This window comes from Manis pentadactyla, chromosome 5 (assembly GCF_030020395.1).
Source record: "Manis pentadactyla isolate mManPen7 chromosome 5, mManPen7.hap1, whole genome shotgun sequence".
NCBI classification, from domain to species: Eukaryota; Metazoa; Chordata; class Mammalia; order Pholidota; family Manidae; genus Manis; species Manis pentadactyla.
This window is the reverse complement of record NC_080023.1, coordinates 11,366,626-11,381,886: the sequence shown is the minus strand read 5'-3', so window position 1 is coordinate 11,381,886 and position 15,261 is coordinate 11,366,626. Positions and strand designations below refer to the sequence as shown.

Genomic DNA, 15,261 nt, shown 5'->3' with positions numbered 1-15,261 from the left:
GCCTAAGGTGCCTTAATGGTTTTCTTGGTTTCACTGGAGATGGCTGGTAATTACAGGTATGCTTTGGTTATGTAACTATACTCCTATTATGTTAATGTGTGTGTGCAATTTAAGTAGTAGCTTAAAACCTATATATGCTGAAGTTACTCTACAAGAAGATTTGTCAAAGAAATAATCAATCTTCCCATGTTTTCTTCCGCCTGCTACTTCTATAGCTTTTCTTCTTCCTTCCTAATTACAACCCTTAAATAGAATTCGTGCCTCATATCAAATTTACCGAGTATCATAACTCCTCCAACTGGTAAAGATACCTCAAGACAAATGCTGGGCATAGAAGCCACAGGGCATAAATATGCAAAGAAGTAAAAAGCTAACCTTTTCAAACAATAAGGCTTCCCTCTCACTTACCAACTTTACATTTCCCTGTATGGCCCCGGAAGATGACTGGTTAGCCAGAGACGGGTAAGATTCCTCAAGGGAGGAACAACCTAAGACAGGCACAGTCGCAGGGGGGCCATCAGGTGAGAAATTGGGGATCAACAGAGGTGAGGCTTAGAACCTCACCCCCCCTGTTCTGAGAGAAATCTTCTGCATATGTGGATGTTTTATTGCCCTGGTCTAGCTTGGATTAACACATAGTCTACAGGCACACACCTGATCATCTACATTTGCTCTCTTACAACACTAAACTATGTTTTCTACCTTTATCTTGCATCTACCTACCACTTAATCATTTTATTAAAAATAATAATAATAAAGAGAGAAATGTGGTATCCACATATAAATCAAGTATAAAAACCAAATGAGTATTCATATTTGAACTGACTGTTTAGAGTTCATAATGCATGAGCAAAACCGAAAGTTTCTGTGATGACTGCCCTTGTACTGTTCACTATGTAACTTATTCATTATGTAAGAATTTGTTCTACATGTAAGAACTTGTTTGTTATGCCTCAGAAGATTGGAGACTGACGAAAATTAGGCTTGGGGTAGATTAAGGATTGTGCATTGAGCATTGACTCCCCTATACAGAATTTTATTGTCGTTAACAACCATTTGATCAATAAATATGAGAGATGCCCTCACAAAAAAAAAAAAAAAAAAAAAAAAAAGGACAGACTTCCAATGGTAAAATAAATAAGTAACCGGGATGTAATGTATAGCATAAGGAATATAGTCAAGATATTGTAACAGCCTGGTAGGGTGATAGCTGGAACCTAGAATTATGTATATAAATGTTCTACCACTGTGTTGTACACTTGAAACTAATGTAATGTAATACTGTGCATCAACTACCCTTCAATAAAAAATAATTATTTAAAAAAAAAAAAAGTTTGAGTAAACTTGTCCATTACTTCATTGATTCCCTCACCCTGATTCACTTGTAGAACAAATCTTTTCTGAGTCTCCCTGTGCCAGGCACTCAGGGGGCTCTGCAGTATCAGGAGGGCCCCAAGTAGCAACGGTTAGCAAAGGTCTGAGCAGGATCATTTCAGCAAGTGGTGAGTGCGGAGGGGAAAAGGCCCAGGTGAAGGTACCTCTGGGCAGCGCGGGGATAAACGCGAGCAAGAGCGCTGGAGAAACGCTCTTCTGTGAGGGATGCAGGCCCGGACACCTGAAGGCTGAGAAGGAGGGAGCCAGCGGTGGGACAAGGAAGTGTATCTGCATAGGAAGCAGGTGTCCTAAGGAGTGGGCGTGTCTGCAAACAGTGATCCCCCAAAGCTGCAGAGCTGTGATGGGGGCGGGGTGCCCTGCAGGTGAGGCTGGTGCAGCGGCAGGGGTCAGGGGGAGCAGAGAGAGAGCTTGCAGGTGAGGGGGGTGGATGGGAGTGGTGGGCACCCAGGGCTCTGTCCTGGGGAGTGGCAGAGCGGGCTTTCAGTTCTAGAAAGATCACCAGCCTGCTTTGCCAGAGTGGGATGGAGGAGAAATAGAAGAGCCAGCAGAGGCTGACCTAGGAAGTCAGAATGATTTGGGAATTAACAACTAAAGGTGGAGACTTGCTTTTGTTTCACTCTAAACCATGCCAAATCCCTGAATGTGCTAATTTTCCTGCATGTGGCCATGTGGACACCCTGCATTCCAAACCCATCCACAGAAAACAACTCATGCCAGGTTCCTAGTAAACTCAGCTCCCAGTCCCAGAAAGCTTGGGCAAACTATTATTTCACTCTTTTTTTTTTGTTCCCCACCCATCCACTTGCATGTCTAGACATCAGTGCATCAAAACAGTTTAGGGTACTCGCCATATATATATTATGTATGCACTGTAACATACTCAAAGTTAAATTAAGAAAATGAGATTTAAAAATAAATGTAAGTAGAAGTCTTCATGCTTTGTTCCTACGTCTCTGGGGTGGATGTGCCCTGCTTTGGAACCACCGTCTAAACAGCAGCAAGAATAACAGCAACAGGGACACAGGCTGTAATTTTTGGTCCCCTGCTCCGTGCTCATCCAACAGAGACACTTCACACATATTATTTCCTCAAGGCTCAAGATAGAAATCAGTGCTCAGAATCATCTTACAGGATAGCTTCTGTGCCTCCTGTCTCCCGGGGGGGGGGGCACCTGAGACTAGAGGTACTCTCCCCAGGTTGTACCTCAGGAAGGACAGGAGGGCGGAGCTGGGCCTGTGTGGCTCCCAAACTCCTGGGGATGGGTCCCCTCCTCACAGGGCCCCCCCGCTAGGGCAGAGCAACACGGAAGATGGCTCTGAGCTCTGACTCCCCACCCAGAGCAAGCTGCAGAACTCCCTAAACCTCTGTCAAGACCACTGCCAACTCCTGTTTCCAGCCCTGTGTGAGCCAGCCGTCGGGGTTCTAACCCTCCACCCCCAACCCAGCCAGGCTGCAGGAAGAGTCCTAACTGTGAGTACTCCGAGCAAAAGCACAGGTCACACAGCTCTTCCTTGGCTGGGCTGCTGCACACGCGTTTCTCCAGACCCCTAAGGAACATCAGGACACACTGTGCTAGGCACGTGGCCCTGGAGCAGGTCACCCACGTCAGAAATCCGCCTCCCTCACTTTCCTGGCTTCATGGTTGTGGGCCAGTTCCCTGACTTCTCTCTGCTTCTACTTTTTCATCTGTAAAATGGGCATAAAAAGACCACTTCTCCAGTGTTGGGGTGAGGCCACGTTACTTGATACACATCAAGCACTAGAAAACTACCTGGTGGAGTAAATGCATAGAAGGCATTCACTCTAATTATGATTATTATTTACCATTGCAAGTTATAACCTTTGGGCCCTTTTGTCAGCTACCTACTTGAAAAGGAAACTTGAGATGTCCAACAAATTGTAATATTTTCAACACATGTGATTGAAAATGACTCAACAAAATAAAGCAGTCATGTATCCTTGGCTCAGCATTTAACTGGGACTCAGAACCCAACAAACGGAAGAAATCCAGTTTCCAAGTAAGGTGAACGCAGGCCCCTTTGCCAGCCCCAGGGGGCTCCTTACAGCGCTCAGGCTGCAGTGACATTTTCAGTGTGCATCCTGAGCTGCAGAGATCCTTCAAGCCCTCTCAGGAGGGAAGGAAATTCCAGGGCAGAAAGGGGGCAAGGAGCGGCAACCAGGAGTTAATTGTGGTCCCAGCAGCAAGACCCTGGCCATTTCCCCTCCTGCAGCTGACACAGACCAGGGTTTCCTCCGACCCTTGGAATCTCAGCAGGGACAATGTCCTTTCGTGTGCTAATGAGATGGCTGGGGCTGGGACCTCCCGAAGAGTCCTTGACCTTGCTGGTAGACAGGGGAAGCAGCCCTGTGAGTTGAGGGCTGGGACTTACAGCCCTCACACCCCCACCACCTCTGGGAGAGGAGAGGGACTAGAGATTGAACGAATCACCGAGGTTAGTGATTTAATCACTAACTCCTGGGGATGGGTCCCCACCTCACTGGGAGGTGCTGCACCTGGAGAGGGCCTGGAAGCACCGTGCCCCTTCCCATGTACCTTGCCCTATGCGGCTCTTCATCTGTATCCTCCATCATTCCTTTATTATATAATAAATACAGTAGCTATGAGGAAGTGGTTCCCTGAGTTCTATGTGCTGTTACAGCAAGTTATTGAGCCTGAGGAGGTCATCCTGGGGGTCCCTGATTTGTAGCAAAGACAAATAGAAGTGTGGGAACCTGGGGTCCCACTGGCTGTGATTGGCATCTGTAGTAGAAGGCAGTCTTGTGGGGCTGAGCCCTTAGTTTGTGGGGTCTGTGCTAAGCCCAGGCTGGTAGTGTCGGAATTGAATGGTAGGATAGCCTGCTGGTGTCAGAGAATCGGTCAGTGTGGGAAAAACCCAGGCACAGAAGTGTTCTAGAAGTGTTGAGTGTGAGCAGAAGATGTTTTTCCTTTTCACAGCTGGGATCTCAGAGTCTCATATACTTGCTTCCCCCAAAACTGGCCACTGATTTGATGCAGGGCCCTCACCCCCACGCCCCCACCAGCATCCTGGTATTTCTTCTGCTAATGCATCAGTAAGTGTTTGTTGAATGGGTATCTTTCCATGTTCTATACTTTTAACCGGAAGATATTTCTTGATTATTGAATCAGATTAGAACTTGGAACCAGTTGTGCACATGGGACCTCTTTGCATACCAGCCACATTCATCTGAAGGAAAATGATGCTGCCCAAGCCAAGCAGGAAGATAAAAAGGGCAAGTACCTGTCTGCCTGCTGGGTGTGAACAGGAGCTCTTTTTCCATCTGCAGCCTAACATGGATGCTCTCGTAATCCGCAGGTCTGACTGCCACAAAATCTTCAGCCACGTGCTCTAAGCCTAATAGGAAATCCTCAGCATCTTTACCATTAATCAGCTCTTCCTTGTCCTGCATTACATCAAAAAATAAGAGAAGGTCATGCCAAGATTATTAGTTTTCTTAGGAATAATGATGACGTTAAACTCATCAAACAACATATTTTATGATGAAGTTACCTTTTCATTTATTAATCTTTTTTTAAAAAATGAAAACATGAAACTATGTGGCCTTTCATATTTAACAAAAAGATTTTCTTTGTTTTACACTATTCTATGTACTTGGAAAAGGTCAAAATCAGAATGGGCTGAAGAGACCTGCTAAGCTTCAGAGAACTTATCTACCTTTCGGACTCTTGGTTTTCTCAACTCTGAGATGGAAATATTAGTAAAGATTACCTCTTATGGTTTTGTAGGTATACAGTTAAATGACACCTGTAAAAATTCTAAGCACAGGACCCGTATTCACATATGTTAGCTGAAGTAGGTTAATTTTGTTTAATTATTTTCCAAACTTTTTTCCCTCTTTCCTTCTCTTCTCCATTTCCCTCTTACTAATCTCCTTCTCTTTCTCCTCCTCCTCCTCCTTCTTTTTAAAATTGAAGCCTGGTGGCCTTTATGAGCAACATTTTAACAAATCCTGTGGAGATTTATGGGTGGCTGAAGACAGTGGGGGTAGCACAGCTCTCTGCCTCCTGAATTTTCTCCCCAAATATACAAAACGGGAAGGAGAGAAAAGGAAATCTACATGGTAACCACTGTCAGCATAACTTGAAGACAGAGAATTTCAAAAGCGTCAAAAAAATAAAAAGAGAATAAAAGCCTGCTATCAGTGTGTGATTTTTCTTGCTTGGGCCTCACCTCTGCTTTGTGGTGAGCAGAACAGATGGAGAAAAACTGCAGAGAAGGCAGAAAAGGGAAGCTAGTGAAGGGGCCTGCAAATGATCAAAAACCTCCGCTAAGGACTAAATCCACTTTGATACGAGATCCTGAAAAGGATCTGAGCAGATCAGAGCATGAACTATGGGGAAGGGGCTTCAAAGTATGCATGATTTAAAAGGGCTGTTAGAAACACACAGCTCCCAGGGGAGAACAAGGCAAAAGGAAGCGGCTTTTGGAGAGAAGTGTCATGATTCAAGAAGCGCACAAATCTGCTGAGAGTCCTGTCTTCCAAAAGCCGACCCTGCCTCTCCTCCCTTCTTGTGCGGTGCTTAGTGACTTGCTTCAAATATACGCGCAATACGAGCATGGGTGTGTGGCCTCTGACACGAGGTCATAAAAGGCACCTGGCTTCCTCCTTGCTCGTTACTGGATCACTTGCTTTGGGCGAAAGCAGCTGTCACATCATGAGGACACTCAAGCATCTTTCTGGGGAGGTCTGAACTGAGGCCTCCTACTGTTAGGAGGAGGCATGTTAGGTAGGAAGATAGACATGAGCAGCTGGAAGAGGGGGAAGATAAAGTTCAGAGAAGAAGCCACCCAAATAAGGTTGAAGGAAAAAGCCATCCTAACTCCGCCCAGGTAGGGGGTCTCTTGCGGAGACAACAGAGGTTTTGCAGGGAGATAACTTCCTCTCGGACCATTTATTTGTGGCTTTTTTGAATTCTTTCATCAGTGTCTTACAGTTTTCAGAGTATACATCTTTCACTTCATTAGTTAAACTTATTCCTAGGTATTTTATTGTTTATGATGCTATCGTAAATGGGATCGATTTATTTCTTTTTCAGAAAATTTGTTGTCAGCATATAGAAACACTTGATTTTTTATGTTAATTTTGTATCCTGCTACTTTACTGAATTCATTGATCAAATCTAACAGTTTTACGGTTGATTCTTTAGGATTTTCTCTACATATAATCGTGTCATTTGCAAGTGGAGACAATTTTATTTATTGTTATTTAATTTTTATATCTTTTATTTATTTTTCTTTACTGATTGCTCTAGCTAAGACTTTTACTACTATGCTGAATAGGAGTAATGACAGTGGGTACCCTTGTCTGGTTTCTGATCTAAGAGGAAAAGCTTTCAACCTTTCACCACTGAGGATGATGTTAGCTGTGGGCTTGTCATATAAGGTCTTTGTTACGTTGAGATATGTTCCTTCAATGCCTAATTTGTTGAGTTTTTATCATGGTTGGATATTGAATTTTGTCAAATGCTTTTTCTGAATCTATTAGAATTTCCTTTTTAATGGTGAATAATTTTTCATTGTATGTAACATTTTGTTTATCTGCTCATCCATGGATGGACAGTGACTTGCTTCCACTGTTGGCTATTGTGAATAAGTCTATCAACATGAGTGTACAAATATCTGTTTGAATGCCTGCTTTTCTATATTTTTGTATATATTCAGAAGTGGGACTGCTGGATCGTATGGTAATTATATATATAAACTTTTGAGAAATGACCAGAATGTATTTCACAGGAGTTACACTTTTTGCCATAGACTGTTTGGAAATGATCCTGTTTATGCTGCCATTAACAACATACAAGCGTCTAGTTTCTCCACAGCCTTGCCAATATTTGTTATTTTCTGTTTTTAAGATAGCCGTCTAATTCTTATAAAGTAGTATATCACTGTGGTTTTGGTTTGTATGTCTCAAATGATTAACGATGTTAAGCACCTTTTCATGTGTTTATCAGCCTTGTTTATCTTCTTTGGACAGGTATCTATTCAAGTCCTTTGCCCATTTTTTAATGGTGTGTTTTCTTTTATCTTGCACATACCACCCGTGATTACGGAGTCTGAGTTGGGTGTGGTGGGGGCACAAAAATCTGCTTGTCTATATGGCTGTGGGGAGATAGAGACAGCAAGGTTTCACTTGCCTTGGACAAGCAACCAACTTGTGTACGAAATGAATGCTCATCATTGTGTGGGGTCTAGCAAGAAAAATATGCAAACCACCTTGTTCTACTTTCATTTCCCCACAAAAGAAATATGGACAGATTTACTCAAGACTCATTCTACCCATGCTGTGGGGTGAAGTCCAAGGCTACAGAAAAGTAATGTGAACCTAGTACTTCTAGTGCTTTCAGCAAAGACATGCCGAGCTGCTCCGTGTGGCGGTGGCTGGGCTGCCCTCAGCACTCTCTTCCTGGCTAGGATTCATCCCCATCCTCACCCCCATCGCTATGTTAAATACCGTTTTGTTTACTTCTTCTTGTACAGGCGGCTCTCCTTCCTGTCCTTCCTGTCCTTCCTCCCCTTCCTCCTCCTTTTGGTTAGTTGCATCTCTTCTTTCTGCTTTCGGTTTTTCTTCTGCTTCCTCTGGTTCGGGATCAAAGTTGAAAGTAAAGAAGTTATAGGCTTCTTCAGCAGAAGGGAAGCCGGGTGGAACCTAAGGAGAAGCAGTGAGCAACAGAACTGCAGATCATAGAAATGGAAATGAGCTCCACCTGGCCCACTGGCAGCTGGCTTGATGCTAATGGCGTCAGGGACGTTCTGGGCATCCTCAGCATATTACTTTTGTTGAAGGTATGAGATCAGAGGTAATGAACTTGAACAAGTACAACAGGCAGCAGGTGGCCTTCTTTAATAAGTAACTTTAATGAGTTTAACTTTTTTATAAACCAGCAGTTCTTTACATTCCAACATGCACAAATATATTACATGTAGCAGTAAAAGCTTTAAAAAAGATGATTAAAAGGCCAAAAGGTGGATTCAGTGTTTTACAGGCCAGTGCTGAGATAGTTTTGTTGAATAATGGGCAACACAGGGTTTATTATCTCTTTTTTTTAAAAACGCTATTTTATTTGTTCTGATTCTGAATTAAAAACCCCCATTTTACCCCATGATGAAAGCTGGTACAATGTCAGAGCTGAACAAATAGTCTTACTAACATTTCCTGACCTTCCATGAGTCTCCCTTCCCCAAATCAGACAGCACTCTAATCTCTCCAGCTAGTTTGTAGGATTTTAAAAATAGGATCCTTTCTCATACTTTTTCTTGCAAACTCCATGGTGTTAGGAGTCAGGTGATGTAGGCAGTCATCACTTATTGGATATTTTTGAAAAATACAAACAAACCAATAAAAAACATGATTTAAAGCATGCATAATTGAAAACAAGCATGATTTTAAAAGATGGGATTTCTTACCAGGGGTTTAGACTTGATTTTTCGTGTAGAATCCCGGAACTTCACTCTTGACTGGCTCTGGGAGTCCCCTTCCTGCTGAGCCCTCTGTACCTCTCCACCTGGCTGTATGAGTGGGAAAAAATGACAGATAAGCCATTTAAATCAAGAAACTAAGGATGTTCTAGAACAAGCATTAACCTTAAAAGGCTTATCTTCTGACCATTGATGCAGAACCCCCTTCCTAAGGAATGGAATGCTTATAAATGTTAAGTATATTTGAAGGTTAATGTTACTCAATATTGTCTTAGCTCTGTCTCTCTCAAGCCTAAACAGATGTAAAGTTTCATATTCAAGAAATCCTAAAATGAAAAGTGTTCTTTCTCTTGAACATCAATAGATTGGTTCACAGAGGATCATTTCCAAACAGTCAATGACAAACAGCATCAATAATGTCTGACTGTAAATAAATCTGACATCTACCCTCCAGGGTACAAGGCCTGACCTTCTTGTCAGCCTCTGAGCCTGCTGTCCCCACTGGAGGCTAAGCCTTCTGCCTCTGTTGGCAGCAGGTGCTCATTCTCATTACTCATGGCCCTTCTCTCCTCTGATAGCCAATCCCCAGGTGCTGTTTCTACCTTGCCCTCATCTTTCCTTCTAATCCACCCATTCTAGAATCTAACTACTCCTTTGTCCCCTAGCATGATCCAAATGCCAAGCCTTCCTTTTGAGTAGTCCTAAGCCATCCCAGAAATATCCATCAAGATATTCATAATAAGGGACAAGCTTTTGCTACCTGTGATGGAAGCTTTATGATTATCATCTAGTTTGAGACTTATTTCACAGCTTGGAATAGTTTCCACTATTATATATATACCCAAACTGGAGTCCTTCAACGTACTCTTCATAAGTCCTGTTGGTTTTTTAAGACTGTGCAAAGCTCTTACCTTTCTCCTACTACACCACCCTCAAATGAGCTTTCTCAGCTAGAATCTTATTATCTGAGTCATATTGGGTGCTGTTCTGTATGGTTTAGTAATCAAAGCCCTGGGCTCTAGAATCTGACTGTCTGGCTTTGAATCCCAACTCTACCACTTAGAGCTTAGACCACTTGTTTGAGCATCAAATAAGGCAATGAATGTGCCTAAAGCATACATATTGTTGTGGCTCATTAGTGGTAACTATTGTCAATGTATCAGTTTTCTTCTTACATGTCTATCTTTTCTCTCTCTGGTTTGTACGTACTTAATATGACTATAAAATTTGTAGTTTAGCCTTCTAGACCAGAGCCTGAGGCAAGGGTTTTTTGGTACCTATGGCTTATTTTGAGAAGTGGCACCAAGAACAGGAGTTGGGGGCTGGGAAGAATAAAACAGGAGTGAGAGTCAATTCAAGAGAATGTTATTAAGCTGGTACTGCATGGGTGACCAGAATTTGATCCCACTGGGCCCCTCTGAGGAGTTGTGTAGAACGTTTCTCAGAAGTGCCTGCCTGGGACATGAGAGCTATGATGATTTTGCATAATGATTATCAACTAGAAGCTACAGGCAAGCACAGGTATAAGGGACCAGACCCTCCTTCTATCACTCAGACCACTTGACCAGATGCTGAAATTTATACACCAACCGAAAGAGTTGAAGTGTTGGCATCAGGCTGATGGTATTTCAGGAATTAAAAAAATTATTTCCAATATTTTTAAATTATGGCTTTTACACTAAATAAATGCATTGGAATCCAAGAGGAAGAAATGTCTCCTAGTAGAACAGAGTAGCAGCTTGTCATAAAGCCCTTTCATTGGACTGAGTTCTACTGAAGGGCCATGAGCCGGGCTGTCATTTGCCTTGGATTCGTGCAATCTTTGGCTTGCTTGGGATGAATAGGTAAACTTTCATAACATCTCACCATAGAAAAAGAAAAGGCATTATCTAAGATATCAATGGTTGTTCCACAGAAATATTTCGAATGCTTGTGTTTGTCTCAATGGTGAAAACAATCAACATCCCTGACAAGTCTTTTATATTTTACAGCTTCCTCTCCAACTCATGGGCCTAGCGTCAGTGTTTCTGTGAGCGTCAAGGCCCTCCTCAGTCGGCCTTCTTTCTCTCAGGACACAAAGACACACTCAAGCTTCAAAACTCACCACAGGAGACATGCGCCCTCAGCCTGCTTCTCCAGGCCCGGGGCTCTCCTCTGGATGTCTCTCCAGAGGGGCTCACATTGAGATGCCCCATCAGCACGTCAGATTCAAGCAAAAATCACTCCAGTGCATCAATCCACCTCCCCATCTGGTCAGCACGGCTTGTAGCAAACCATTGAAGCTTCTTCATATAACATTCAAGGCCCCCATCACCCTGGGGACCCTACTTCCCAACCACACTCTTATTTCTCTCTCCACTTTGCAGCAAGATCTATGGGTTCAGTAAGGCGAACCTATGAGACAGCCTGGGAATGAGACAGAGCTGGGATCAAGTCCCGACTCCTCCACATACATGCCGTGACCTGGGGACGGCTTCGAAGCCACTTGGAACCTTAGCTTTCCCATCTCACAAATGTGAATGAAAAAAAATAGTGCCTACCCCATTGGGGTGTAGGGTATGACATCTGATAACGGGAAAATAGACAAAATGCCTGGCCCCGAGTGGTGCTCTATAAATAGTAGCTCTTACAATTATTAATAAGCATTTAATGTCTCCTCTGTGCATAGCGCTGTTCGAGAAACTTTGGCTGGAATTTTTATATTCTGCTTCAGTGTCTTTGATTGTAAAGTGGAGATGGCCCGCTTCTCACCTCTGTGCCAAATTCAGTCTCCACTTCTTTCTCATCAGCACTTGGTAGGCGCCTGCGCCGAGGGGTGGGGATTTCCTGCAGCAGTGCACTTTCTGCTTTGGACTAAAAAAGTCAGAGAAAATTACTGCCTACATGATGTCAGCAATGCTGTGAAAACCTCAGTCACTGTCCCCGTAGAAAATAAGGGAGAAGAGCAAGTGACATAGTTGGAAAAAATTACATTAAATTTCTCTTGAGCATAATTTCCCTCTGTGAGGATGTTAAATACTGCATTAACATGTGAAACATGAAAAACAAATTTAACAATATGCAAATCTACGCAGCTCTGAGCAAACAAACGAGCCAGACAAGACCCGGAGAGCGGCAATCAGCACCCAGCAAAACAGTCACGGGGCTTTTCTCACCCTTGCGGCTTGTAATTTCTCCCTCATGCGCTCCCTCATGGAAAATTCTGCAAAGCCTGTTCTGGAAGCTGAAGGAATTGGAGGTAAGCCTGAAAAAAATACAGGGAAAGTTCTTTAAAACCACATATTTTTTTTTCCAAAGGGATGATTAGATTAAAAAATAACATGAGAACGTAATTTTATTTTGCAAGTTTAGAACTTTACATAAGCAGCATGAGATAATGCTGACAACCGTCCATTTGCCGTAATAAGCACATGTCTCGGCTTTTTAGAGACTGACAGCAAAAACCTCAGTCCTGCCAGGAGTGTTGTATCAACTTAACTAAGAATAAAACAAATGACACTTGACTGTTCAAGGCACAGACATATTTTCCAACTCGGTTGCCACTGGGAAGAGGCTTCTTTCAAGTTTGTTGACTTGAGAAACAGGCTTATCAGGTTAATTTTTGGGTTCAGTGATTTTTGGGGTTCAACTGTCAACAGCAAACTTTAATCAGAAAACCCTTTTCTACAGGCCCAGGCCATTGCCCCTGGCTATACCATAGAGACAGCATATATTTTGGACATAGTAAATATATACATAAATATCATGCAGTGTTGTGCAGCTATTGTATGCCAGATGCTCTGATACACGTGTTGGATGCAGTTTCTCATCCATCTCACGCCATCCCTGCCAGGAGGACACAGATGTCATTCCACCAGGTACCTTTCAGGTGGAGACTCTGCAGCCTCCGTGATAAGTGACTGTGTCTATGATCCCACACCTAGGATGAAGAATGCTCGGGATTCGGTCCTATTGTGCCCAGATGGTCCAGCCTGTTAGGAAAGAGGTGGAAGCACATCAAAGTGTTTGGGAAAACAGGATGTTCCCATGCTTGGAGCACAAGGGCCCTCCTGGGATGAAGCAGGAGATGATTGCCGAAGGACTTTGGCGCCAAGTTCGGGGAGCCTCTCACGTCATGCGAAGGAGTCTAGAGTGTGTTCTCCAGCCTGCGGGGAGGCTGAGCATAGAGAGAAGGTGCACCTGATGTGGCATGTGCAGGATAGTTGGGGTGGATGGGTAAGGGCCCAGGGGCCCCAGCTCGGATGTCCTGGTGAGATTCTAAGGGGAGGCAGTTTGGGAGCAACTGAGGAGAGGCCAGAAGCAGGAAAAGACATGTACCCAGTGGGAGAGGGAGGGCGGAGTGGGGTTCCGTGCGGCAGCAGCTGCTTGGCACTCGCTGGGCATGTGAGCTCTCGGTGCCGCCCAGACCTACTGACTCAGCACGTGCAGGTGGAACGTGGCTGTTTGGTGGCTATTTGGTGACTCAAATGCACAATCGAGTTGGAGGACCCCTGGGTTAAGAAGGAGAAGGTGAAGGTGTCAGCAGATGACACAGAAGTGAGTTTGTGTGGCAACAGGACGAGTCTCAGGTGCACGCGGGATGTGGAAATGTGTGCTCTTATGACACCTGAGCTCGGAAAGGGGCTAGAAGGAAGGCAGGAAGAGGAGGGTGCTGACATCTGTGGCCATCAGCACTGCCCAGGGAGGAAGGCTGACAAGTGAGAGAAAAAGACAAGTGGAGATGTCTCATTAGAAGGTAGGAGGGAAGTGGCAGAGAGAAGGAAGGGCAGAGGCGACAGGCAACGGGTTTGCAGGCTCCCTCAGCATCTGCTTTATGTCAGAGGAGACGGTGACGGCCGGCGCCTGGCCACTCAGCTTCTCAGGCCGTGCTCCCCTCCTTTTGTGACAGGAAGATAGAAAACCCTGCTTACATCAGGCTCCAAGCACGCCACGTATGCAATGCCTGTGTGGAGGCGTGAGATATTGATAGTATAGTCCTGCATGCATGGGCTGAGGTTCAGTTTCTTTAATAGAATATCGATCAGCTCAATGAAAGGGCCTTAGGCGTTCTTTTTAACTCACTTAAAAATATCGCATTATTTTCTATTTTAAAGGTCATGTAACCGTGGGAGAGCATATCCCCTGCTATACACACACAGAGTCCCAAGACTTATCCTATATCCTACCTATCACATTTTGACTATGTGTGTGTGTGTGGTTATAAGGTTAATACCCATTTCCTGCCCCGGGTGTCATGGTCCCCAGGTGCACAGGGCAGGTGCTGAGGGTCACTCGTGCATACGGACCCCGTGGGGGGGTGAGGGAGGGCTTCTGGCTGAGCTTCCTGCCGCCCGCTTACCCTTTCCTCTGGCTGACCACCTTTATAAAGGTTAACAATAAATGTCTCTGAACCCACACAAAAATCTTGTGTATTTACTCCCTCTCCTTTAAAAAAAAAAGTTTTTCAAGTTTACTTAAAATAGCTGCTACCTATATGTGGCTCATTAGAATAATATAATGAATGATCATTGAACAAGAGACAGATATTTTATTAAAAATTATCTCTTCTGAATACAGAAATTGGAGAGGCTTGCTTAGTATTACTTTGTAAAACCTTGAAAAATTTGGAATGGTTAAAAGTAGTTCTTGCCCAACTTTTTAAAAAAAGTCTGTGCTAGTGAAAGACATTGAGAGGGTGTAAAGATTTCCAAATCTGATCTGTCCAACTAGTTGGTGAGGAGTCACTTTCCCAGCTAGGATAAGACCAGCTTAAGGGCAAGGACCCTGCTGGGGACTTCTGTGCCTGACACTTTGTAGCACTAAATCACTGGAGGGAAACATATAAAGGACCCACAAGGCTATGAGGGATGTTAGGGTGGTATTCCAAACAAAACACATATAATCCTCATCTGGATGAAACCAGATGATGACGACAACTGTTTTTTTAAGGTAGTATTACTAACATGATGTCCATGGAAAACCATGTGTGCTAATTCACTTCCTTTGACATAACAGCTAATAGGTATTAAGTGCTTTTATTTTCATCTTGGTGGAATATGGAGAACGGTGTTCCTTTAAATAGCTAGAAGTACTCCAATGACCCTCCTAAGACATGTTTTCCCTAATTTATTCTCATTTACTCCAGTTACAGATCAGCTATATGATGCTAAACCATCACCATTTTTCCTGTCCTGAGGATAAGGACTGGTTTGCTAAGCTTGAGGAAGGGTGTGATTTACATAAACTAATTTACATAAAGAAGCTCCTTGACACAGCTAAGAAAGCCTGGCGTGAATGACCTTTCTGCAGCATCACATGCAAGGAGTCTGGTGGAAATAATTCTCAAAATCATTAAAGATTTGATTTGGGGGGCATGCAACAACCTATGGATAATGAGAGGATGTCAAGACACCCATTAAAATGCATGAAT

The 15,261-nt window shown here is 43.7% G+C and overlaps 1 protein-coding gene across 7 annotated transcripts in view; it reads right to left on the bottom strand.

Moving 5' to 3' along the window:
- The window catches only part of CC2D2A (coiled-coil and C2 domain containing 2A), a 133,863-nt gene that overhangs the window by 98,474 nt on the left and 20,128 nt on the right, over window positions 1-15,261 (bottom strand). For 6 of the 7 annotated variants that reach the window (XM_036921082.2, XM_036921085.2, XM_036921080.2 and 3 more), the window contains 5 exons: window positions 12,008-12,096; window positions 11,604-11,705; window positions 8,841-8,942; window positions 7,888-8,082; window positions 4,656-4,818 (listed from right to left, as the gene is read on the bottom strand). In XM_036921082.2, coding sequence (XP_036776977.2) covers window positions 4,656-4,818; window positions 7,888-8,082; window positions 8,841-8,942; window positions 11,604-11,705; window positions 12,008-12,096 — 651 coding nt within the window. Of the gene's footprint in view, window positions 1-4,655; window positions 4,819-7,887; window positions 8,083-8,840; window positions 8,943-11,603; window positions 11,706-12,007; window positions 12,097-15,261 lie in introns of those variants that run through there. The other variant, XM_036921086.2, reaches the window with a different exon arrangement.